General features: G+C 44.7%; 1 protein-coding gene across 2 annotated transcripts; it reads right to left on the bottom strand.

Annotated features, from left to right (window-relative positions):
• Positions 1-1467: 1467 nt before the first annotated feature.
• On the bottom strand, positions 1468-26681 carry CNMD (chondromodulin). 2 transcript variants are annotated; one of them, XM_045811006.2, is made up of 7 exons: positions 26529-26681; positions 25966-26106; positions 20977-21117; positions 13655-13768; positions 9516-9669; positions 5504-5670; positions 1468-2007 (listed from the first exon to the last, which is right to left on the bottom strand). In XM_045811006.2, the coding sequence occupies exons 1-7, from the start codon at positions 26679-26681 to the stop codon at positions 1792-1794; spliced, it is 1086 nt and encodes a 361-aa protein (XP_045666962.2). In that variant the 3' UTR covers positions 1468-1791. The 2 variants fall into 2 exon arrangements, with proteins under 2 accessions (XP_045666962.2, XP_087721241.1); XM_087865115.1 differs by having other exon boundaries at positions 1468-2004; positions 26529-26654.

Below are 26681 nucleotides of genomic sequence, written 5' to 3'. Positions count from 1 at the left end.
AATATGTTCTACCTCAACCAGAATGCTCTGTTTGCCTGATTATATCGTGCATCTTCACACCCCTGACTTTACTGAACTCCTCCATCTGCTTGGAATGCCCTTCCTCTGTCACCTTTACCTGGCTAACTCCTGTTCATCCTTGAAGACCTAGCAAAGGCATTCTCTGCCTCCAAGAAGCCCAATGTGCCCATCTTTGTCAAGGCGTTTTGTGTACTGAGTCCTGATTATCTTTGTCTGTCATGAGACCAGAAGCTCTTCTGGGCTGGGATCACTGAGTCTTTTCGGTGTTTTTTTTTTTTTCCTTTTTTTTTAATTGTAGAATTAAGTACAGGTTGCTGCATAGTGAGGTTGGAGATGGTAGGCAGAGCCATTGACACGTATTTGCTTAGTTAATAGAGTAACAACTATTTTAAAGACTAAACATGTAAAATTCCTATCTGTGCCAGAAGTAGCTGCTGCCTGAGAACAGTGTGACCATTCAACGTATAATTCTGCATGTCTCTTTCCTTCATATCTTTTTCATGCAGAGACCTAACTTACTGTATATTCCAGTAAATGCAGACATACGAATGTTCATCTGATAACCAGGTTTAAGAAACTGTAAGATTTTACCAACTTAAATTGGCAAACACTAGAGGTACAGTAATAAGGTTTATTTAGAATATGGGACTGTAGTGAGATGGTATCAAGACCTTTCTGTCATCTCTCTGAATCATTGTACTGTTTTGGAAAACTTTTTTTTTTCCTTAAGAAAGTTCTTTGTCTCTCAGACTGTGGGATTCAAAACTAAAATGTCAAAAATATGAAATACCTGCTCATTTTCCTGATCTAATATTTCAGTTTCTAAAGACAGTCCTTGTTCCTAAGAGACTTTATGTCATTATAAATAAATAAGCCATTCCTCTCAGCCAGATCTGCCAAGCAGCACTGTTAGTCCTATGACTATGAGAGTAACTTACTGGTAATTGGACTACATCACCAGCCTGATCTGTACTACAAAGGTAGATATCACTCTGCTTCTTCATGCCCAGTGACCATGTACTGAACAGATTGAAAAGGGTGTGAAGACCTGCTTCTCAGAATGTCAAAGTCCTTTCCCACAAGTCAGATTTATCTTCGACTTCATTTTCCCCCTTAATCCTAATGCTCTTTTCCATGGGGTGACTCCTAACACAGGGCAACCACCTGTTAATCACATGCCAGCACAAACTATAAATTAAAGATTTCCTGTGAGCTACCATCTTGAAGTTTATAATGCTTGCTCTCAGGTAAATTCCATTATATGTCCCGTTTTACTTTTTTGTTTGTGTTTTTATGTGGGAACTTTGGAGTACATTTGCAGCACTGGGAAGAAAAATAAAAGTTAAGAACAGTGGAGGAATTCTGTATAAATAACAACCAAAAACAATTACTTCAATGACTCGATTAAAAAGAACTCAAGTGTACAACTGAGATCTTTGACATTGTAAGTGATTTTTCATGTTTATTTCAAAGTAGCTTAGGAAGTTAGTCTTATGAGTAGGCCTTATTGGCAGAGCAAAGCAAATAAAAAATAGCAAGTAATAAAAGGATTGTTATGGCCTCTTAGAATTAAACTACCCTTTCAGTACATTTGCACATTGTGGATAAAGTTCTGTAAAGCAACTGAGAGCTTCTGTTAAAAGTATCGAATAACATTGCTCAAATTGAGTATAAAATACTTTGTAGTCCCTTCAGCATCAAGATGCCTCATACTCTGGTTGTCTCTTGAGTTAGTTTTTATGATACAAGCACCTGGTATATGAAGGGATTTCACACCATGCCCAAGATGCGGGCCACCCACCAGCTACACGGCATGACAACTCTGCAGGCCGAACGGCAACCTTGATAATTGTAAGGCCATGGGTAGTAGCCCCCCAGGGGTTCACAGATCTTCTGGCAATGAGTGTAGCTCCGTCTGCATTCTATACAGCAGATTCCTTCGTGATCCAGTCTAGGGTCAAATGTCATGCCTTCCCCTTCCTGCTGCTGGGAAATAAAAGGTAATTATTTGTGTTTTCTTCATAATGGGAATTCTGTAGCATGCACATTATTTTAAAATAAGATCCTGAATGTTGCACTGGTACAAGAAATCAGCATAATTTTCTGTTAAGAAGTTTTCAGTCTTATTATAACCTTATAATTCAGAATTCATTCTAAAACATCAAGGAACCTCCATCTGTCACTGGCAGGACTGTTGGTTTTTTTGTTTTTAATATTACGGAGTTTCTCCATGCCTTTAATGAGTCATGACTCCCACTCAGTAGTGACTGTTTTAAGTTAGGCAAACAAAAAGGAAGTATTCAGAAGTAGCATTTCTGCCACTGCTAACTAAAGTCAGTGGAACACTGGTGCCATTTTGTACGAATGGCCTCCAGGGCTCTTGGAGCACCTTTTGAAACTCACTGACCTAGGCTAACAGATTGCTATTACAATTGCACTGGCTGAGGACACTGACATCATTTAGATTCTGCCTTCATTTCAACCTTAAGGGGTCTATAATACTCAGGAAAAGGCACCATGTAATGTCTAAAAATTCAAGACCTTAAACTTGATTTTCTAGTTTCTATGTGCCATTATTATTATATAAGCAAAATCATGGATGGAGTAAAAATCACCTACACAATCCCCATTTTCACTGCTGGAGGTATCACAGAACTGGAAGGAAGTTGCCCTCTGCCAAATCTATGTATCTGTTTTTCCTTTTCGTAGGTCCCTAGGGGTTTAGATTCTGCATTCTCGTGAATATGTTACTGAGTTACATTGCCAAGAAGCCTTTAATGTGTACTCTTCATTCACTTGAAGTCTCTTTCCTTGAGGGACTTGAACCTGGGGAGATGCAGCACCAGACGTAGGTTAGGCTTGAGCAAAGTGAACCTCGCAACCCTATCACCTTTTCTGGTATACAAACAAGTCTTAAGTTTTTTGGGGGAGAGGGCCTTTTTATTATTAGGAATATCAACATACTGGAAGTGGAGAAAATTGTGTACTGAACATCATCTAGTTTCGACAGTTGCTTACCTTTTGTCAAATTTGCTTGACATTTTCTTTTCTGAAGTATTTTAAATTTTGAAGTGACTTTAAAGACATTGAAGGTATTGCAACATTTCACCCAAAAAGACATTAGAGTGCACCTCTAAAGCAGTATTTTGCCTACACAGCTATGGTGCCATCATCATACCTAACGAAACTGACCATTCCTTAACACCATCTGATAGAGCTTATGTTCACATTTTATCGTCAAAATATTTGCCTTACTCTCTTAAACCATTTTTTTCTTATTCTTCAGACTCTTTCCATTTTTTTCCCCCTTATCTCTTGAACTAAGTTAATCTGGGACAGCAAAAAGAAAACCACTTCATTGATTGATTGTAGCTGACTGACTCTTCCAGGGCAGGGGGAGTCAGAAGCCTGTCCGTTGAGGCATTTCCTCATCTGAGGGTTCAACAAAGGTTTGTTGGGATTTGAAAGTTGGGAGGAAATCTCAGGTTGTTGCCCCAGGATATTTCCTTAAAGGAACATGTGAAGGACTGAGATCATGGGGAGATGCTTCTTCTTAAAGCTGAGCATGAAATAAAGGAAAAACTGATAGAATTGGAGTTTTTCAAGGAAAATGGATCATTCAAGTCTGGAAGCAAGGCAGACAAAGTTACATCCTGCCCCTCTGTGAAGGGCCTGATGCCCCCTCCCTTGAACCAGATTAGCTAGCCCAGCTACCTGGGGGAGTAAACTATATTAAATTTTGTTTGCCTATTCAGATTTCTTTTCTTTTCTTTCTTTCTTTCTTTCTTTCTTTCTTTCTTTCTTTCTTTCTTTCTTTCTTTCTTTCTTTCTTTCTTTCTTTCCTTTTACTATTTGAGCTTTAGGGAATGAAGTACTGTGGCGTTCTGAATTGTCCAATAAGCCTCGGGTCATTTAAAAAATACTTTTTGCTCTAATCTTTCTAAAATATGTTAGTCTAAATGATAAACTAGAAAATAAATTTGCAACACATGAAACAGTATAGGACTGAAAAGGCTACACAGGAAAAAATATGTAAATGAATTGATCTGTCTATGAAAAGATGCTCAACCTTACACATAATTAGAGACGGGCAAGATGAAACAATGAGAAAAAACACATCCGAGAGACTGGTAAAGATTTTTTTAAAGTTTGATAATAAATGAGTCCCTTTCATTACCATTGAAGACATGTAGCTGGTGTAATTCCTTGGGAGACAGTTTGGCATCTTCCATTAAATAATGTAAAATTCCATCTCCTTTGACCCAGTAGACCCATACATCTGTATTTATGCTGAAAAACATTCCCACACGTGTACAAGAGGTATAATAAGACTACTAGTTAACACTGAGCAAGGTAATGCCTACTATGTGCCAATCATTGTGCTAAGAGCTTTGCCTGCATTATCTTATTTACTCCTTCCCGTGACTGTGGGGCATGTACAATGTTGTATACTACTAACAGTATTTTATAAGAGCAAAAGATAGGGCAATAATCTACATGTCAAAGTAGAACTAGTTAAATTTCTGTACATCTGCCCGCACAGTGGAATATGATGTGGCCATTAAAATGAATGAGGTAGATGTTTGTAGAAATACAGAACAATCTTCAAAATACTGTAACTGGAAAGAAAGTAAGGTATAGAAGTGTTATATGCTCTTTTGTGTTAAAAATGTGTGTGTTTGCGTGGTACACTTTCTTGAAAAGTGGGCAAATAGCTATTGTTAATATATTGCCCTGGGGAAGGTGTCAGAGGCGGACAGGAAACACATTTCATTGTAGATATACCCTTTTCTACTTTAAAAAAACATAGGCATGTACTATTTTTTCATTTAAAACACTAGTTACAAAAATTTAATTACTATTCTTTTGCTCCCTTCACTTATAGTAATGGTCAATAATATTTTTTGAAGATTTGAAAAGTTTTTAGCACATTAGTGCCATCCTTATAAACACTAGTTCCCAGCATTTCAGTCTGAAGTGTTTTATCTCCCGCCTGGACGGAGAGCCCCTGAGGGCAGAATTTAACTCCTGTCTGTGTGCACAGGGCCTGGAAAAGAGCAGGTTCTCAGCAAATGTCTGTTGAATGGATGAATCAAGTGGATATAAAGGGGGAAAGAGAATACTTTCATTCTGTGTGTTGGCCCCAGGGCACATTCTTGGAAACATTTTTTGAATAATCAAATTCCTGATATGAATGTGTCTTTACGGATTTGCCTGTGACTCAATAAAGGGAGAGCACAGAAAACAACTTTGAATAAGGGTTACGACCAAACTGGATTTCACACCAGAGACCACGCTTAAGTGTCTTACCCTCATTTTATAAACTTCGTGACACAAATTCAGGTGTATTTTTTTAAATAATTGAGTAAAAATCTACGTTGAATATTAAGTGCTCATTTGAAACCTCAAGTAGAAATAACCACCACTTCAATGTTATGTTCAAGGGATTCATCTGAGCAGTCATGAAAACATCAGTACGTACATGGTAAGGGTTGTCTGGATTGAAGGGTTCTGAATCCTCTTGAACACTGGGTCTGGTTTCATTATTTGGTCCTCCAGGGCCTGGGTTGCTCCGTGGTCCACTGTGTGGTCTTCTTGTGGTAGTTGTAGCAATTTTTCTTACCAATTCTCTTCTTTCTCTCTGGATTTCTTTAAAAAAAAAAATTGCTTTAAGTTCATTTATTTGGATAACCAAGGAAGTAAATAATTGATGTTTATCAGGGTAAAAGCATAAAAGGGCATCAAAACAGATTCTTGTCTAATTATTGAAATTTGTGTTGAGGACTTTTTAAATAATAAAGCATGTTTCAGAGTCTTAGGTTAGTAGTTTAACATACAGATAACCATGATTTGGTTTCATAGTCCTGAGGCAGATATCGTGAGACAGCCGACAAAAATCCATTCTCAGTTCTTTGTTTCCTTACCTGCCTCTACAATAGGAGCTGAGGGAGTAAAATACCACTTGTTTCCCTAGCCTCCCTTCCAATTAAGAGAGACCAGATGGAACATTTCTGGCCAGTGAGATGTAAGCAAAATATATTGGTGCAGTTTCTGGGAAAGCTTTTGCTTTCTTGGTAAAAGAGGGCCGAAACAGCTTTCTCTGTCTTGTCTTCTTTTCTTGAATATAGATGTATCTGGGTTATGAGAGCCAATCTGTGACCAGAAGGGATAGGCCCAAAGATGATAAACCAATATGGCGTAGGCAGCGAAACAGTCAGCTAGGAAAAGTGCCCTGATGTTGCTGAGTAGCTGCTAATGCCAGAAACCGACCTCCAGCCTTCTGACTATTTGAAAAGAACCAAACTATTTATTGAAACCACTGTTGATCAGGTATTCTGTTAGTTGCAGGCCTGAGCATTCTTGTTTGTTTTATAGTAGGCTCCACACCCAACATGGGGCTTGAACTCACAACCCTGAGATCAAGAGTCACATGCTTTACTAGCTGAGCCAATGAGGCACCCCAGCCCTGTGCATTCTTAATGGATTGACAGTATGAAGCTTTATAATTTTCAGGAGATTGGTTATCTTGGTTGATTCTTTTAAAAATCCTATGGGCAGGATAGAAGAAGCAACGTTTATGAGGCCATCAAGGCTCAGAAAGACCAAGAGACTTGGCCAAGATCGCAGAATGGGTGGCAGAGACAGGAGCCAAACATGAATCTCTCTGGCTCCTAGCCCAGTGTTCTAGTTCACCACACTACCACAGGGGGCCTGCAGCATGACCCGAGGCTGCCAAATAACGCACATGGAAAGTACCACACAGCTTTGGCTTTGGTGTCTGAGTCTCACTTTCTTTATCTGCAAAATGGGGATAACGTATCCAATTCACAGAGTAGTGATAGAGGATAGAGCTGTGTCCAAGGGTTTTAGCACAGCATTTGGCATATAATAAGCACTCAAATGTTAGGTGGTGATGATTCTATCATGCTGTGTTATTTCTGAGAACTTAGATGGGCTTTACAGCCACGGGGGGCTTCCACAGGTAGCTTCTAAGTTTCTGAGTTCATGGTTGGAGAGGATCAGGGAGCCCGATTCAGATCTCAACACCACTTCTTTTAACTAATGGAATGTCCTCAGGCGAGTTATTAAATCTCTGTGAACCTTGGTTTCTTCATCTGTAAAATGGGAACATTTGTAGTTCCCTGGACAGTTGCTGGTAAAGAGTGACCAAGGACAACACCTAAAGCTCTAGCACAGTGGCTGGCAGCTGGCACACAGCCAGGGCTCAGCGGCTGCCAGCTCTCACCCTGCCCTCTGACCTTGTGCAGTCTCCACTGTCTGATAATACAGCTGCGTGATGCTGGGGACCTGCCAGCTTAAGGATCCAAGGGCAGAGGCTGCCGGACCCTGGAGTTGGGGAGCTTTTATTAGAATCAGGTGTTCGGGACCAGGCATCCTCAGAGGGGGTTTTATTTTCTTGATTTATCGTTAAATGTGACTGCGTTTATGAGAGACTGGGAAAAAAAAAATCCTTCATCTTTAATATGTGTAATATTCCACCCTATGGCTACCCCAGCAGTTATTTAACCCTTTCCAACTCTGGGGGCATTTAGGTGGTTTCCACTTTTCTGGTGTCATACGTAACATGTAATTCTGGGGTGGGAATATGTAATGATTGAATACTTAAGATGTGGTCATGCTGCGGGCGGTGCGGGGCCAAGCTACATCTCGGAAGTAGGGAGCGCACTCTTTGCCAGGGGGTGAAGGTACTCATCCTATCAGTCAGACCAGCGACACCTTCACGTCCCCACCCCCACCTTCTTTGCCCTGCTCTGTTATTTTTCCATAGCACCTTGGATCCCTACCATATGGTTTTCTTATTTTAATTTAGTGTTTGTTTGCTCTTTCCCCTTGCTTCAGCGTAGACTCCCTGTGGGCAGGGATTCTTGTCTGTTCTGCACCGTGCATCCCAACTACCCAGAGCAAGTCAATGGCATGTAATAAGCCTTCAAAAAAGTATGTGCTGAATAAACGAATGAATGAACTGGGTAGAGGCTTGTCCTCAAACAAAGTGATTAGAGAGAGCTCTACGTAGTAGCAGAGTCAGAGGCTTTTTTTGTCCTTGAGTGGACAAGGTGACAAGTACTGGAGAAGTAGTTCCTGGGAGGTGGAAAGCAAGAAGACCCGTTCCATGTGGAGGCAGGTGAGGAGTCAAAAGCCAGCACTTGGCAAAAGGCCACAGAATTGTGAGTTGCAAGCACCCACTGGAGCAAGAGCAGGGACAGCAAAAGTGAAAGTCCCACTTGGCAGCCCTCTCCAGCCCCTCCAGTGGTGACAGACACTGCTCATGCTACTCCTTACTAAGCCTGCATGTGGCCTCAGGATCCTTCTCGAGTCACTCTTCCAGGAAGCCACAGCTAGTGAGTGGCTTATAAATTGGATCCTATTTGCTTTGCCTGGGCCAGAAAGTAACCATCTTATCCAAGCTTTGGGACATAATGAGACTTGTGACCTGTAGGAATAAATTAGCAGTGACACAATCAGAAGCCTGGACTTTCTAAGCCTGGTGAGATTTTTTTTAATCTGTGGTAAAATATAACATTTACCATTGTAACCATTTTTAATTGTACAGCCGAGGGTGTTACGTGCGTTCACATTGCCGTGCAACCATCTATCTGCATAACTACTTTCATCTTGTAAAACTGTAACTGCACCCTTTTCATAGTCACTGCCGGTTGCCCCTCCTAAGCTCGGTGGTTTTAATGCCTGTATTTTATTTCCGTGCTGCTCTCTCTGTGCCCGATAAAATCTTTCAGAAGACAGAGTATATCTCAGCTGAGCTGGGAGAGAGGCCTTTCTTTTACACTTGAGCCACAGCTACAAAGTAGGCCTTTGGGGGGGCCAGTGGGAAGACTGGTGGTGAGGAGTGAAAGGACCCCTGGGGACAGAGAAACTCGGGAAAGAGTTGGCCCTCAGGGCCCACCTGCCCTTCACCACCCACGGATAGATAGCTCAAAGGTGTGTTCCAAGCTAGCTCTGAACCCCAGGGGCCCTTCATTTCTTTTGAACGGACTTGGAAGCCGATGCTCAAGCCTTGAACTTGAAGAATCTCAACCTATACCCATAGCAGCTTTTGGCCGTCCCATAATTCTAGGTTTGAACATAATAAAGATTCAGCAGTATGACAGCTTCTTAGTCCCTTGATTCTCTGCCGTAGGAATAAAAAAATGTAAAATGGGAAAGTGCAAACAACTTAGATTAAGGGGCAGAGCAGAAAGAAGGGGGGAGTGTCATAAATAAAAATGGCAGATAATGCAGTGGTATTCTGTCTGCCTGATCCACTTCCTGCTAACCCTGCTACTCAGTCCCTTCCCTAAAACATTCATGGCTGTCACCTTCCTTCTCTTTGATCTCTCTTGCCAATTACTGAGACACTGTGGCACGCATCCTGATGCATCTTCCTTGTTACAGGCTCAGGCCTGTGGAAGGGCTCACAGGAAACTCACACAAACAGGGAGAATTCCCAGCAGCATTAAGAGAATTTAAAATGTTACCTTTTGGATACGTTGGCTTAAGCCAGAAAATAGGAAGGTCGCCACAGAGTTCTAAGACCTTAGAACTCAAGAAGCTGTTGTCCTTCACAGGCTGGTCTACAGCCACCCAGATAAGAGAATTTTCTTCGTATTTAACTGGCATGATCTTGCCTTCCTGCAAGTAAGTAAAAATGAAATGCATTGAGCAAAGAGGACAATGAAACATGCTGTGTATTAAGAGTCACGTGCTGGTGGATTATTTCACCTAATAAAACCTTAATGAGAACTGTGTGGGGTATATAGGGCATGTGTGGGGTTGTGGGTGTGTGTGATGTGTGTGTGGGGTGTGGTGTGGGGATTTGTGGTGTGTATGGGGGGTATGTAGGGTGTGTGGGGTGGGGGTGTGTATGTGTAGGGGCATATGTGTGCGGTTGTGGGTGCGTATGTGGTGTGTGTATGGTGTGGGGATGCAGCATGTGTGTGGTGTGAGTGTGGGGATTTGGGGTGTGTGGTGGAGGGTGTGGTGTACTTGGGGGGATATGTAGGGTGTGTGGGGTGGGGGTGTTATGTGTAGGGGGTATGTGTGGGGTTATGGGGTGTGTATGTGGTGTGGGTGTGTGTGTGGGGTGGATGTGGGCTGTGTATGTGTAGGGGGTATGTTTGGGGTTGTGGGGGTGTGGACATTTGGGGTGTGGTGTGGGGGGTGTGGTGTATGTGGAGGGGTATGTAGGGGGTGTGGGGTGTATAAGTGTAGGGGAGTATGTGTGGGGTTGTGGGATGTGTATGTGGTGTGTGTGTGGTGTGTAGTGGGGGGGCGGAGGTGTGGTGTGGTGTGTGTCTTGTCTTTGTAACTCTCTTCACAATGTTGTCTTTGCCCCTCTTGTCCCCCTGCCTTTGGATAACTGAAATGTGTGAATATTGAGTGTCCTGAGTGGAAGTGAAAATTACTTGATACCAACTTTGAGACTTAGGTTAATCTGATGTTTTTGATCAAAGATTTTTTGAGGAAAAGCAATTGAACGGACTCTGAAATCCTATAAAGGACAGAGGAGCCCTTCATTTGAAGTGAAAATCCTTTGGGGTTTTGTTCTGCAGCTTCTGAACAACAATGGGAAAAGCAAGTGATTGGTTCTTTAATGTCTTCAGTTCAAAGTATGATTTAACATAAACCGTTTCTACATTTCCCAGCTCTAACAAAACACATTTCCAATGTTCCTCTCATCAGGCACACCACTGAGATTTCAGAGCTAAACCCTGGATTTTCTTCTACAGCGAGATGCCGAGAACCGTCTGATAACCCAGGAGACAAATTTATTTTGCCAGGTTGTTCCTTTCATATATTTATTAGTTTGCAATAGGTTGGAGAAATTAAAATGTTTTCTCCGTATTTTTAGCTAAAAGCAGCACTTCATTTATACTTTGTCCCCCAGGCTTATGATTGCATTAAAACAACTTAAAGTTATTGGAGGAAGCTAACACTCAGGTAATCCAGTTATTTACCTTAAATTAAATGGCTCCATCCAGGAAATGAATGCTCTTTGGGTATAGCAGCTTTTTAAAGTTATACAAAACTGATGAAAAATTTATAAGAGCAAGTGGTGCATAAATCCAGCCCATCATAACCTAAAGTGTGCAGGGAAAGAGCGGGGTGGTAGCGGTAATGCACACCTATGCATCTTACACGCTAGCAGTGTGCAATCTACTTGCAGTGTAGTCTCAGCTGCCCACCCTGCCTCGCCTCTCCCTGACCCTGCCACGCAGTCCTGCTTTTATGTGAGGCAGCAGTGCCCCCGCCCCCAGGAGAGACGCTGGCTGCTCGTTTTCTCAGACTGTCCAGCAGCTGGGGGTGCCCGCGTGACCGGTTCTAGACTCTGCAGTTCACACTGGAGTATACTGGAGGGCTGAGAAGGCTTCTACTCTTCCTGATGAAAGGGAAGACATGGTTGGCACTGCTCAACCTCTTCCTGACTTCCTTCCTTGAATGCATGGTTGATGGTTGGAGCTGGGAAGGCAAGGCCAAAAACATCAGCAATGCTGCCCCCGCCCCCCGCCCCGCAACGCTGGCAGCCAACGCCGGCAGCCCCCTCCAAACATTGCCTACTATGGAGAAAAACAAATCCTTTTGTATTTAAGTCACTCTGAGTGTAGTTTTCTGCTACCGACAGCTGGACACATTCCTAATTCACACAAACATGTTGCCTGAATTTGGCTTTGCCCACCAGAGAATCCACCAAGCACAATAGAAAGAACTAAAGCACAGGAAAAATAATTCGCCTCTACGATCTAAGAAAAGAATCAGATGCAGACAAAGCTTGAAAATGCTAAACTGTTCATCACCGTGAATTATTTCTGTATTCAAATAATCATTTTGAATTGTTATTTGAAATAGTGGAAAAACTGAAGATGGCTGAAGTATTCAAGAACAAAAGACTTTCAAATTATAACCATCCGAGGACATAATATATCCATTATAATGTGCATTGTAGAAGAACTAAAGTTAAGTGAAGATAATAAGAATGTAGAGCTATATAGCTTCAAGTCTGAAAAGAATAGCACACCCGCACATGAAAATAATTCACCAAGACATTAACGTTAGTATTAACCTAAACATCTGTGGATTAAGCAATTGTGGGTGATTTTCTTCTCTATTCTTCTATGTATGTCCCAAATTTTCTACAATTACCAAGTATGTTTTTAAAAATCAGGGGTGAAAAAAACCCCACTTGTTCTTCAAAAGCCTCAGGAATGTCCTGCAAACTTATGATTAGATCTCAGTCAGCTGGCTGGAGAGCTGGCTCTTTCGGAAGGCAGGAGAGGAAAACGACTTCTATGTCCATTTACGGAGAACATGTAAAGGATTCTGCATTACAGAAATGGAGTGATAGGACCGCAACAAAATGGTAATGCAGTAAGAAAAGCACAAGGCTCGGAACAAAGGAGGGCTGGGTGTCATTTTTATAATCTGCACTGTAACGGCCAGCTTTAAAAACTCATAGGTTTGTTGTAGCTTTTGTTTTGTGTTGTTTTGTTTTATTTTGAGACAGCTGCTGCTGCTGCTATGACAGCAAACAGTTAGGCAGTTTCCAGGCACCTTTGCTTACCCTTATTTTTCTTCCTTTGCCTTAAGGGAGCTGAGGCTTGCTTTACCTTCCTCTCAGGGATACAGGAAGGACCAGAGCTGATCATAATGGAATTGGTAATTTATAGCAGCAGTGTGTAGTCATTATCCAGTGGGTTCTAGGGCCATGGGGACAGGATGCAGACCCTTAGTTTGTAGATGACAAAACCGAGGCTCAAAGAATTGAAGCCACATCCATAGCAAGTGTCAGGGCTGGGATTTGAACCCACATTTTTCTAACTTCAAAGCCTATTTTCTCCCCACTATACCCTGCCACAACTCAAATGGAGGACGGTAATGCATGTGACCGCTTCATAAGACCCAAAGCATCAAATAAATGGGAGGTATTAGATTGTCTTTAGAATTCCGTGCAATTCTTAAAGTAAATCTTTATAAAATCGAGCTCAAAGGCAAATTGTTAATAATAAATGAAAGAATTATGCTTAAAAAACCTCACGAATCTGACACATAGGAAAGGAATGAATACACGTTAAGGAGCTTCGTTGGGCTGAACTCGAGCCAAGGGGAAGAAACTGTAGGGGGAGCCAGCTCAACTCAGAGTAGGGCACAATGGTTTGAACTCCACCCTCCGCCCCACACCCGAAAGTTGTCTGGTGCCCAGGGAAGGGAGCCCTGTCTCTGCTTGATCAGCCAATTGAGATTTTCAGGAGGAATTCCCACACTGAGTGGAACTGAGGCTAGAAAGCTCCTGAAGCCCCTTTAAAGAAGATTTTGTCATGAGAAGCGCTTTATATTGTTTTCATCACTAATCAGACAGTTCCCTCCCTAATATTAGGCAAACAAGGGCCATGTGAAGACCAAGCCCTTTTATGCATTTTACCAAAACCTTTAAGTACACTACGTCATATAAGTATGAACTCTGGGGATCAACAAGTAGGACTAAAATAGTTTCAATTTCTTCAGCAGAGAAGGAATAGAACTTCTGGTCACGAAGCTATCCAGGAACGAGAGACAGAAAGGGCCATGTGGTCAAACGATGTCTGCCAGACCCTCTTGCTGTCAAGCATGCCGAGGTACCCACCAGTTCGGAGGAGATGCTCTGTTTGGTCACAGTGCCCACCTCAGGAACGCGAGCCTTCACCTGTGCTTTGATGTAGCACTTTTCTCCTCCAGCAAAACGGATTCCAGTGATGCCCTAGGAAAGATAAGTTTATCCATCTATCCATTCGTTCAGTTATTCAGTGTATTGAGTGTCTACTGCAAACCGGGCACTGTTCCAGGCACCAAGTATAGGGATGAACAGAATAGACGGAATGACTGCACTCATGGAGCTGACCTTATAGCGTTATTTACAAAAAAAAAAAAAAAGGTCAAGTCAGGTGGTGGTGCGTGCCATGGAGAAAAATAAAGCAGAGTGTGAGGCAGGAACGACAGAGGATAGTACCTTTGACGGTGTGGTCGGGAAGACCCCTGCCAGGGGCATGTGAGCTGAGACAGAGTCTGTTAGTTGCTCCATCAGCCCTGCCATGCTCAGACGAAATGCTGCCTTGTCCGCGCAGCTTTCTCCACCACTCCAGGCGGAGCAGGTCCCCCTCCTCTAACATCTGCAAGCCCCCCAGCCTTCATTCCCTCATCTAGCACTTAGTTCTCCGTGCCCGAGTGACCGCTCCTTGTCAAGGTTCTGTCCCCACTCAGTTATAAGACTTTTGACATAAGTATCTGAACCTTTTTCTTTTTTGTGATCCCACAAAGGTTCTCGAAAGATGTGGGCTACATTCATTAATTCCATGAATGCAGATTTTTCCTAAGTCACTGAGCCAGGGAAATAGTAAAGCTTCCTACAACACCGGGAGCTGACCTTTGTTCCTAGACCTTACCAGAGGGCCTGGATGCTTTGTTCTTGTCCCTTGTGAGACACAAACAGTGTCTCCTCCCTGTCAGCCTAGGGACCAGCCTCGAGGGCAACATCAGCCGCAGGGCTCCAGGCTTGGCCGACGGCGCAGTCCCGATGCCACAGCGGGTGCATGAGGACTGGCAGTACGTTCTGTCCCAAGAGTGTGTACTTCCACTCTGGTGGAAAGCTGGTGGATTTCATGGTGACTGAGTGGCCAAAAGCAGTGGCAAAGGCCTTCAAATCTTATGCCATAACAGCAGACACCCACAGAAATCCAAACATCTCAATTTGCTAATCTTCCGTTCAGTTGAGACAAATGTCAGGAAGATCTGGACTTGCTCCAGCGTCAATGCTGCAGAGTGGGGGGAGGAAGAGCATTCAGAAATCTCAGGGTCCTGGCTCAGGACTCAGCCCTCTTCCGTGAAGAACAGAGGACATTCATGGCAAGTTCCACCATATGTAATCTGAGAGCCAGCAGCCCTACAATGGCTGAGGGGCGACGTGCCGGAGCTCAGAGAAGGAAAGGCTCGTTCTGCCTAAAGCTCCTCGTGCTCTGCGTTGCAGCCTAATGGGCCATGTTCACATATGTGACACGTGTGTCCTAGCATCACATCTCACCCAGAGAGGGTTAGCAATATCCTTGCCCTCTCCAGGAGGAGGGACTCCCCGAACCAGATTTTAAAACCACTGAATTTAAAACCATCAATGCCTGGGACTCTCCACAGAGATTCCCATTTCATTGGCCTGGGGCAGTGCCCAGACAGCGGCGTGCTTCAAAGCTCCCCACGCGGTTATAAGGTATAGCCAGGGTGAAGGACCACCAGTTGAGGGAGAAGAGAACTTATGCAGGGCAACAAAGTTTTTAAATGACTGAAATAGCCGCTACAGACTGAATGTTTTTGTCCCCTCACCCAAATTCCTGTGTTGAAACCTAACCCCCAATGTGATGGTATTTGAGGGAGGAGCTTTGGGAGGTGATTGGGTCATAACGGCAGAGCCCTGGCGAGTGGGATTAGTACCCTCCTAAAAGGGACCCCACAGAGCTCCCTCACGCCTCCCGCCACATGAGGACACAGGTGCGCCAACTATGAACCAGAAAGCAGGCCTTCAAGAGACACTCATCCACTGATGCCTTAATCTCGGACTGCCAGGTCTCAGAACAGTGAGAGATGTCTGGGGTTCAGAAATCACCCAGGCTCTGGGAATTCATTACAGCAGCTTGAATGGGCTAAGACACAGCCTTTGAATCCAAGTTTCTTCTGTACCAGCGGCTCACAAATTTTCCCTCGCATCAGAATCCCCTGGAGGACTTGATAAATAAAAGTGTTGGGCCCGACCCCCAGAGTTTCTGATGCGGGAGGTCTGAATGCGGGCGACCCTTTGCATTTCCAACAAGCTCTTAGGTGCTGCTGCCTCTGGTGGCCCAGGGAACACATTTGAGAACCATTGGTCCCTGCTCTCTCCTGAAGGCCTGCTGCTCTTATTCTGCATGTAAATCCAGGGCTCATGGCTTGAGAAACAGAAGGCAGTGGGGGGAGATGACTGCCGCCTCCATGCAATATATTCTCTTCCCTTGCAACTCTCATATCCTCTGAATGTGAGTTGCAAGGGAGGAAACACCATATCACCATTACTATATCCCCAAAGGACAGAGCCGATTTTATCGAAGGATTCACAGCCCCGAGTGTGAATCTAGTATTGAGTTAGTTCTGACGGTCTACATGCTGCAAAGAGAACTGAAACCCCACAGGGATGGGTCCTGTGGGAAGAAATTCGCACATATTATGGCTACAAATCCATATCAAGCAGCCAGATATATTAAGAGATTAAACAGAGGAATGGGAAAGCACAGGAAAGCCAACCAAACCACCTGTTTCTGCAAACAAACAAGGCCTTAGAAGCTGGCGATAATGAAGAAATTTGCTACCAAAGATAATGAGTGCCGAGTCCAATGCTCTAGCATTTTTTTTTTTTTTTAAATAAGAGTCAGGCGATCTCATTTTAGCCGCGTGTTTTTTCTGTCTAGAGGATCTCATGGGTTTCTGTGGCTTAGACCAGGATTCCAAAAAGGGGTCCTTCCCCCAAGAGGGCACTTTAGAAATCTTCCAGGGAGTTTTTGGTTGTCACAAAGACTGGGGCTCCCCTGACCTTCCGTGGGCAGGGTCCGGGGGGCTGGATCCCACAGAGCCAGGGGAAGTAGGAAGAGCTGAGTGCCCTGGGGGCCTGGTGGAAAACCTGGTTGCGAGTATCTGTGCCTAGAATCTAACACTCTTGGACTTATCAGCACAGCGTGACCTCCGCTACAGTCTCCACGCACGATGGCATTGTAAGGAATGCAATTCCTGAGAAAATGGAGGGAAAACGGTAGTTTGTTCACCGTTTGAGAAGAAGAGCCTGGTATTTAATTTGCCAACACACGCTTAAATCAGGCTGCATTTTCGGCTGTGGCACCTGCAGTGACGCGTCTATCGGAGCAAGAGCACGACGTCACGACGTTTCTGAGTACATCAGGCTGAGCGTGCGCACACTGAAGTCCAAGTTATAGTATAAATTACTTCTGTCTTATTTTTCTTTGATGTCATAGTTGGGGCCATATTGATTTTTGTAAACTTTGTTTTGAGTATAGCTGACACACAGTGTTCCCTTAGTTTCGGGTGTACAAGACAGTGATTCAACAAATCTGTACGTTACGCTGTGCTCACCACGAGGGTAGCTACCATCTGGCTCCATACAACCGGTTACATATACAATATATTTCTTGTGCTGTGCCTTTCACCTTCGTGACTTATTCATTCCATACCTGGAGGCCTGTATCTCCCTCTCTCCTTCATCCATTTTGCCCATATCCTCATCCCTCTGCCCTTTGGTAACCATCAGTTTCTTCTTTGTATTTGTAGGTCTGATGCTGCTTTTTGGGTTTTTTTGGGTTTGTTTATTCATTTGTTTTTTAGATTCTACATGTAAGTGAAATCATACGGTATTTGTCTTTCTCTTATTTCACTTAGCATAATTCCGTCTAGGTCCATCTATGTTGCTGCAAATAGCAAGATCTCATCTTTTTTATGGCTGAGTAATATTCCACTACATAACTATATTTACACATATATATATTTATATATACCACGTCTTCTTTATTCATCAGTCGATGGACACTTGGGTTGCTTCCATATCTTGGCTATTGTAAATAATGCTGCAATAAACATAGGGGTGTATATATCTTTTCGAATTAATGTTTCCATATTCTTTGGGTAACCTAGTACTGGAATTATTGCACCATATGGTATTTCTATTTTTAATTTTTTGAGGAAGGGTTATATTGATTTTTGAAATCACTAACCTATCTACCAGGTAGATTACGCTGTTCTTTTATTTTTCCTCCAGCTTTTTAAATTAAAATTTTCAAATATACACGAAGTTAAAAGAACTGGGTAGTGAACACTTGCATATACCCACCATATAATTTCTAACTGGGGTTTAAGTTACAGAAATGAGTAATTAGCCCAGAAAGGGTTGGCTTAAACCAACAGCATTGATGCTTCTGAGGGTAAAACTTTCTAGAATATAGCTCATACATTCTGAACAAACCCCTTTTTGTATTCCTTGGGGCACTGACAAAGACACTCCCTGACCCACCTCTAGTCAGGCTGCTCTGAGTCCTCCTTTTGACTAGGCCCCAACCATACGCTCTGCCTTGGCCAGTTTATTCCAGTTTTAGCAGGAATCCTGCTGAGTTGGCCTTGGTCTGATCACTCTTGATATCTGACCACCCTGGCTTGCCTGTAGCAAAAACCCTGTTGGTTCTCGTTTAGTAAAAAAACTACTCTATGTCTTAGTAATTTTCTCTCCACCAATACCCCCACCCTACTCCTTGGCTATAAATCCTCACCTTTCCTTATGGTATTCAGAGTTGAACCCAATCTCTCTGTAAAACCCCACTGTACTAGATTTCTTTGACTATGGTCTGCTTTCCCTTTCATAACAAGTGGCCTGAATAATTTTTTCTTTCACAGCATAGAGCCCAGAGCCCTGTGTTCAGTGCTATTCCCTCTCAGGAGGGTTTTTTTGTTTTTTGTTTTTTCTTTCCCACTGGCTCTACTAAAATCTGGTGGGGTCCTAGGTTAGCAGGGGAAACTGTTCACTGTTCACAGTTAGGAGCCTTCCCTAATCTGGCCCCGCCCCTCTTCCCCCTTTGCCCACCTTCCACCACCTGGCGCTACTTAGAACTCAAGAGTGGGGGGCGCCTGGGTGGCACAGCGGTTAAGCATCTGCCTTCGGCTCAGGGTGTGATCCCGGCGTTATGGGATCGAGCCCCACATCGGGCTCCTCCGCTAGGAGTCTGCTTCTTCCTCTCCCACTCCCCTTGCTTGTGTTCCCTCTCTCGCTGGCTGTCTCTATCTCTGTCGAATAAATAAATAAAATCTTAAAAAAAAAAAAAAAAAGAACTGAAGAGTGGGTCTGTGTATTTGTGTTCAGGATTCCTCCCTGGGTCTGGAAAGCCCTGCCCCTACTTCTTTGCTGGTTGAAATCCTAATCATTCTTCAAGACCTGACTCAACTGTCATCCCCTCTGTAAAACCTGCTCCAGCCCCCTAATTGCCAGCAGCTGCCCCCACCCCCAGTGTGTTCTACAGAACTCTGTTCACAGCTCTGTCACAGCATGTTTCCCAAGCGGACCTGAAGTCACTTCTGCGTGGCATGTCTGCCTCCCGGCCTAGACTGTAAGGTCTTTGAGGGAGGGCCCAAGTGTCAGCCGTCTTTGCATCCCCCGCGCTCAGCACTGTCCCTTGCACACAGTAGGCCTTGATAAACACCTCTTGAATTTGACGGATGGTTTAAAATATAGGAGAAAGTTAATAGTGCGGGTACCGTAGTGACTTATTCATGTGTTTTCAAAAGTCCAGGCTTGTTTAAACCCCTAACAGGTTCTATCCATCAAAAAAATGTCCTACTCACCAGTTCTGACTTAGAGAAATGTGGAAGCTATCAAAGAGAATTGATCAGTTTATAAAATATTTGTGGTCCTGTTGGCCTATGAGAACAAAGCACAATCAATACCATTATTAGAACCGAAGGATTATAAAACAGAAATATAGGTTTGGGATTAAAATATTTTAAAACTGTATTCTTGATTCATGCACATTTGAGAGAGATGGATCTTTTCTTATTCATCTGTGTAGCTCCCTTTGCATATCTTGATCTTGTGACACATCATAGGTATTCAGTTCTGTTCTGGATTGAATGATGTGTGGGGGAGCCACATTTTGTCATCTTTCATTGAGCAGTACAAAGAAAAAATGCTTTTACCTTGTCCTGGGTCTAGCAGTAAAAGCCTTTAATAGGTCCAGAGAAATTATCTTTGTGCACTGACCAGAACCATTTGCAAAGCTCTGACTAAACGGTCCGGTCCAGGGCTGCACAGCCTGCCCCTCCTCCTCCCTCCCACCCCCAGGCAGAGCCCACTCTGAACACAGCCAGTCCTTGTCATCAGCAAGGAATACCGAACATCACCCATCCCGGGGGGGGGGGGGGGGGGAGTGTGTGTCTCGAGGGTTAGCATCTGTTTGGTATTCAACAGGACTTGTGAAATGCGTTTTGGCATCAGCAAGGGGGAGTTCTTTCATTCAAATGAAAAGCATCTCTAGTTTTTCTCATCAATTGGAGCAAGGCGGGTCGATGAGATGTTTGTAGGCCAATAAACTATCAAAAGAGACATTATTTTCAAGTGCCTTTTTTCATTATCAAGTCTCACCTACTCCATGTACAGATTTAACAGGAAAACACAAACAGTGATGCCTTTTCCTCATCTTTGAACATGAAGAGAATAAGATATTTACATGGGCCAGCAGGAGAGGGCCCCAAGTGCCACTGTGTTGCAGACATGCACCCAAGCACTGTCGCAGAGCGTGAGGTCAATTGCCTATAAATTGAACTTTTGAAAACAAACATGTTTGCTCCTTTCAAAGGAGACTCGGATGTTTTATCTGTAATTGGCCATGGTCAGAAAACATAGGACTATGATAGGGGAATTTCCATTCCAATTTTCTGGATTAAATGGGAAATCTGAAGAATGGAGAAAAGTATGTAAGTAGATCCCACCTGTTGTTGATGAGATTGTTAGGTCATTACAATTTCCCTCCTCTCTGCAGGTTCACATTTTAGACCTTGGAACATTCTGAGTTGCTTTAAGCATTTTACTCACTGTGTTACAGAAAGCTGCTTGGAAAGAAATAGCTCTTTCGAGTCCTTCTGCCAAGACTTTATATAGTTCCAAGTACCTGTTCTTTTCAGTGCCAAGGTGTTGTTTTTTCATTTTGAAAATATAAAGGACAAAGAGTGGTCCTTTCTCAGACAGAATGTGCTGCATAACGTATGTGAATTAGTATGGCACCATGACCGCCATAAAGAACAGTTACCATTTGGTTGTGTGTGAGAGATGTTGCTTCTCCCTGGATTAGGAAAGCCTTCCAGGCTTGCCTGGTTAAACTCTCTAAATGCATGAAATATACTTACATTCTGGAAATCATTAACTTCAATTGCTTCTTCAGCTCCACTTCCCATTTTAAAGGTCTCCAGGTTGTTCCCGGTATCTATTTCCATTGACCCATCTTGTAATTTCCCATTGATACTCATAGTATAATGGACATTGTAAATCTGGAAGTGAACACAGGAGTCAGTGATGCTTTCCTTTTAGAGCAATTCAGGGCTTATCTTTAGACCTGCGGTACCTGAGGTAGCTTTCACATCTGTTAGAGATACACGGCATCATTGTTAATAGTAATATATTTATATATGAGGACTTCATCCATACACCAATCACTTAATACAATGATTTCTTTAAAAATACCTTAAGAGTAAAAGCTTTGGTAGTCTCCGATACTTATTCAAATAGCTCAGTGGTTTGAATCCTGGCTGTGCATAGAAGTACCGGAGTAGAAGCTCCTGCTACTGTGCATGCGTGTCCCGCCTGGCTGACTCAAATCAGACCCTGTGGGGATGGGGCTTGGACGTGGATCTTTATTTTCCTAGGTCAGTTCTACTTTGCAGTCGGAGTTGAGAGCCATCAATGGATAAATGGTTAACTGGGTTGTTAACTAAACAAGCCTGCGGTGGCACCTCCATTTGAAAGGTTTTTAAAAAATCCTCTGGTTAAGATTCGGCTCGGGGTATGGTATCCAGTGAGGACCCTCAGGCTGGGTTATGCCTGATACCGAGCAGCACGCAGAGAGCAAGGTCAATGTGCACATCTGTTTCAGCGCAAAGTGGGAGTTAGTCATTTTAATGACTATGGGACAGGCATATGGTGTTGTAGAGCATCTTGTTATGAGACGTGCGGGGGAAGAAGGGAGGGAGACTTGGCATCAGAGAAGAGCACCGGATCACGAATCAAAGACGAGTGGCCACACCCCTTAGCCCTGGGTCTTAGGAGTTGCCTTGGGTGTAAAATGAAGAAGCTTGGCTTCATAGATGGTTTTCATTTATGGCCTTCGAGCTCTGAGGTTTCACAGAGGTGGCCCAGAGGTGAGGGTGGCAGAGCAGGTGGGACTGTGACGGTCGTCTTTTCTCTCCTGTCCACCTACAGTTCAGCCAGAGCAGCTCTGCCTCTTATCTGTGTTACGTGTTGGATTTACAAGTAAAATCTTTAGAAAAATAACTCCTTGAAATACTTGTTTTCCAGTTTACCACTAAATTAGATGATCCAAAGGGCTCTCTTAGTTTAGACATCTTGTTAGTATACTGACTTACAAAATAATGTGCACACTGCTCCTGCTCAGTGTGTGCTGCCCTACTAGAACTTTCTCTGTGTTGGGGGGTAGTAGGTGGGTCTTCTCTTCTTTTTCTGACTTAGAAGCATATGCATGTGTGTGTATCTCTATATATCTTATATAAAATCTCTAAAGAGGAAGGACTGAGAACTGATGAGAGACACTTGCTACTTAGTGTCAGGTCAGTAGGTCAGAACTGCAAATAGCTCAGGTTCAATTCAAGTCCGATTTTCTCCCTCATTATGAAGAAAGACGGCTACAAGACAGACACTGGAAGAAGTATCTGTTATTACCAGATCATTACTTCTAGAAAACTCATTATCACGAGACCCACGGAGCACAGTTTTATTTTATCAGCAGAGATGTAGAAATGGCTTTGTGAGCCAGTCCCCTTCCGGGCAACAGCCTTCATTCAGTGGCACAGAAAATGCTGGCACCGTCTCTCGGTGCCCTTCCTTCCCTCCTGCGCTTGGGTCCCTGCGGTACGCTGTCCCCCACGCTTGCCCCCACTTCTAGCGGCCCTGATTTAGCCGAACTGGAGCCGAGCCGAGCCCGCCGGGCTGTTTTCACTTTGCAGCTCAGGTGGTCCTCATGATCAGCCCAGTTTGGGAAACCTGTTTTCTTTGGCCGAGCCCGTGCTTTCCGCAGGTGAGGCTTAGAAAGCGGGCTCTGTTCGGTCCCTGGGCTCTCTGAGCGGCCACTGTTCCCGTGGGCTCAGTAGGACCGTGGAAAGGAGCACGGCAGACAGCATTTGTGTGAGTCCCTGCTGGCACCCGCGTCCTTCGCTCATGCAGTAAGAGGCTGTGTGTGTGTGTGTGTGTGTGAGTGTGTGTGTGTGTGTGAGAGAGAGAGAGAAAGCGTGGCACATGGCTTTTACTAGTAAACAAGGCAAAATTTCAGAAACAGTTTCTAAATTCTTAGCGGGTCTTAAGGAGACAAGGTCATAACACTAGAAGAGTGGTTCGTGGTCCTCGTTCTGCTGTCCTCCACCACCGCCCCCACCACCTTTGCACCCACAGAAGCTCCCTGACCAGGCACGGGAGTGGTGTCATTTGTAATGTGGCTGTAGCCCATCCCGTGGAAGGAGCGCACGGAGCTCGGGGCGGCCGTGAGAGCTCTGTGCCCTCCTGAAGCGAACGGTGGGAGACTCACAGGGCAGAGCTCTGCCCCAGGACTGGGCCCTGGGCTCGGGAGGCTGGGCTGGGGGAGCTGTAATCTCCTGTCTGCGGAGCCAGTGGGGCTGTTGGCACCTCGGGCGATTCTCTAAATACAATGAAGTTTATTATTTGCCAAAATTCCTCTCAGTACGGTGCCTTTTACAGCCAGGATTATTTGCTAATGAGTTTCTAATGAAGCCTGGGTTCTATAAGATTGATGACATAATGTTTGGGACACTCTAGAAAAATCAGTCTGAGAATAAAGGCCTCAAGCACCGATCTCATCCCCTCCTCCCACCGGGCAGGGTTGCCCGCTCTCTCTTATTGGTGGGACTTTCCCCATATTTCAATGCCTGTTCCATTTACAGTCACGTGGATGAGACATGGCCTCAATATTTGAGCCCAGGCCCTCCCTCGTCACCCAATTATGAGCACGCTGATGCTTCCTAGTCCCCCAGCTGACTTGAGTAAACCTGTCCTGGGGGGATGTCCCCATATGAAAGGGACAGGAGGGGAATGACAGCTGGTTCTCCTCTATAAACTAATGTAGAGGAGGAGAGCTTGGATCCTTCCCGAAGAGTGGGGAGTCCTTTTGGTGGGGGATGTCTTTTTGTTTGACAGAGCCTTACCTTTTTGGATTTACGTTTTGTTTGGGCTATTTATACTTCAGGGGAAGCACACCTGTGCGTGTGCTCTGCAGAGATGGTGCCAAACGGACCCTATTTAGTATTTTGTGATTTGTTTTTCAGACTTAAGTAATCTAGAGCAGCACCAAGTATTTTGGGAGTTAAAAAAAAATACCATGATTTTCGTCCTTCTTCTGCTTGTACAGGAAATAGAAATAACTTTGTTGGCAATAAAACGTGATTCACTATTCCTCTGTAGTCTAAGAATTTAATACCGCTCTCTTGAACCAGACTCTTGTGGTGAAGGACAAGATGAAAAGAGGGAGCCCCACTTAGGACGATCATTCAGTCTCTCCTTTTAGAAGCTTGTCAGTTAGTTGTGTTTGCCTTGAATAATTAAATGCCAAATGATATTCATTTTAATACATATCATGTCTAAAATCTCTACCCTCCCCCCAAAAGAGCAAAGCTATTTTTATCTCCAAATGACCTATACCACTGAGGTTTTGTCATCTAAAAGATAGCATTTACATTCGAATACCATACAATTTCCCAAGGGATGCCGATCTCAACCCCTCTATTAATGGAGATGTAGATCTTGAAATTGTTCTCCTGTTCAGATTTGCTGCTTTCAGACACGAGCATCTGGCCTAACTTCTATATTTAAAATACAAATACATTAAGGCACTTTTCAAATATACACAAAATACTGTGCAATTCTGATCTTACAAATCGATGCTTGTAAATTTGATATAGTCTCTAAAACAGACTCAGTGCTAAATGGCATGATTATCTACAGTAGGCATTTGAGTTAAAAATACAAATTATGCAGTGACTGCAGAAGATGTGATGTGTAAAATGGTTGAATTGCTTTCAGCACCATTTTCTCTAAGTACTGGAATTCGTTCATGCTTTGAATTTCATGGTGGGAGAGAGGGGGGGACAAACAGTCACAGATCCTCTGAGGGTAGTGATTAAGAAAAAGCCCTTTGTGCGCAAGCTGGAGATGGAATTCTTTTCCATTAGTCGAAATAAGCTTATACCAGGCCTGGCAATGGTCATCAAGATAAAATGCCCCCTTTACATAGGTGAACAAAATTCAGAGTACTTAGAGACATCCTGGAATCCTGCCCAGTCAAGTCAGAAGAGCTTTTCATACTCTTTGAGAGCTGGTGGAGCTTTAGAATAAATAGTTACATACAAAGAAATTAGGACAGCAGTTAGTGAAACATTTACCATTAAATCACACGTGACTAGGCCAGAATTGATTTTTAAAGAGATTTGCCACCTTTAACGAAGTTAGCCCATTTCTTTTCCTCAGGGCAAGACAGAAGGGAGCATTCATGGACAGGTCACACGCAATAAAAATAACAAAAACCTCCTGAAAGTTCAAATTCATCCCCAATACTGGGTCTGAATATTCCCTAGGACTATCTTTGTCCTAGGTTCTTAAATTCGCAGGCTTTCTCGACTGGGAAAGGCTTTAGAGATGATTTAGCTCCATTTCTTCCCCAAGGCTGAGGCCAGACAGGTGAGGTGCCTCACCCAGTCTCACAACTGCTGGCTGCAAGCGCCAGGCTGAGATCCGCAGAAAAGGGCATTACTGGAACTGTCCACTGCGTTCTCCCGCTACCCTACGTTTTAATATCCTCCCTTAAAACTCTGACTTGCTTTTCTACAAAGTTGCCAAGAGCAGAAAGCAGCGTGGTGGTGTTGGATGCAAGAAGGGAGAAGGTGCCCCAGGGGACCTAGTGGAAAGCGTCGCCGGCGCGAGAGGGCCCGAGGGCCACTGCGAGCCGACCCTGCGGCCCAGCGCTCTGGCTCCACCTAGAGGGGGACATGCGGGTGACAGTGAGGACCCCGCCGCCCCGCGCGCCTCTCAGCCCCGCGCACCTCCCCGCCCTGCGCACCCAGACTCGGGTCTGCGCCCCGCGCGCCGCCCTCCGGACTTACGTGATTGTCGCTCCCCTTCCAGAAGTAGAAGGCCCCGATGGCCCCGAAGAGCAGCAGCACCGCCCCCGAAATGAGGACCACAGCTCCGACCTTGAGCAGCCGCGCGGGGCTGGAGGGCTTCACGGTCACCGTGGCGTAGGCCTGCGGGCCGGGGGCGGGGAGGGCCGGGGAGGGGGGACCGGTCACGTCTGCGCCGCACGCAGCCCGGCACCCCCGGTGGGGGTGGGAAACGGCGCGTCCCCTTTCGCTGCGCTCCCTCCCGGAGGTCCCTTTACTCAGGCGTGGATGTGTGATAAGCAAACTTTTGGCGGAGCAGGACCTCGGCCCCGCGGCTGTGTCCGCCGCCACAGGACGCCCCCTCCTGAGTCCCGTCCCGCCCTCCCCTGCACGCCCGTCTGGGGTCCCGAGCCCCCTGCACACGCACAGGTTTGGGCACCTGCCTGCCACATTCGGTGGCGCAGATCACTGACTCCCGGCAGTGGATTCAGACACCCGCGCAAAGGCCGGGTCCTGCGTGTCGACTGACCCGGCCGCGGGACGGGGGATCCCCGAGCCCTACTCACCGGGGGACTGCAAAACTCGACGTCGTCAGGCCCCACCAAGGCGATGGGAACTTTGTCGGAGTTTTCTGTCATGGCCGTGGCCGGGGGAGCGAGACACTGGGAGGCTCCGCGCGCGCCCTGGGCTCTGTCCTGCTGCCCCGACGTGCCGGGCAT

The sequence above is a fragment of the Ursus americanus genome, chromosome 10 (assembly GCF_024610735.1).
Source record: "Ursus americanus isolate L20-20 chromosome 10, mUrsAme1.1.p, whole genome shotgun sequence".
Taxonomy (NCBI): Eukaryota; Metazoa; Chordata; class Mammalia; order Carnivora; family Ursidae; genus Ursus; species Ursus americanus.
Note: the sequence above shows the minus strand (reverse complement) of the source record. Positions and strands in the feature narration are given on the sequence as shown.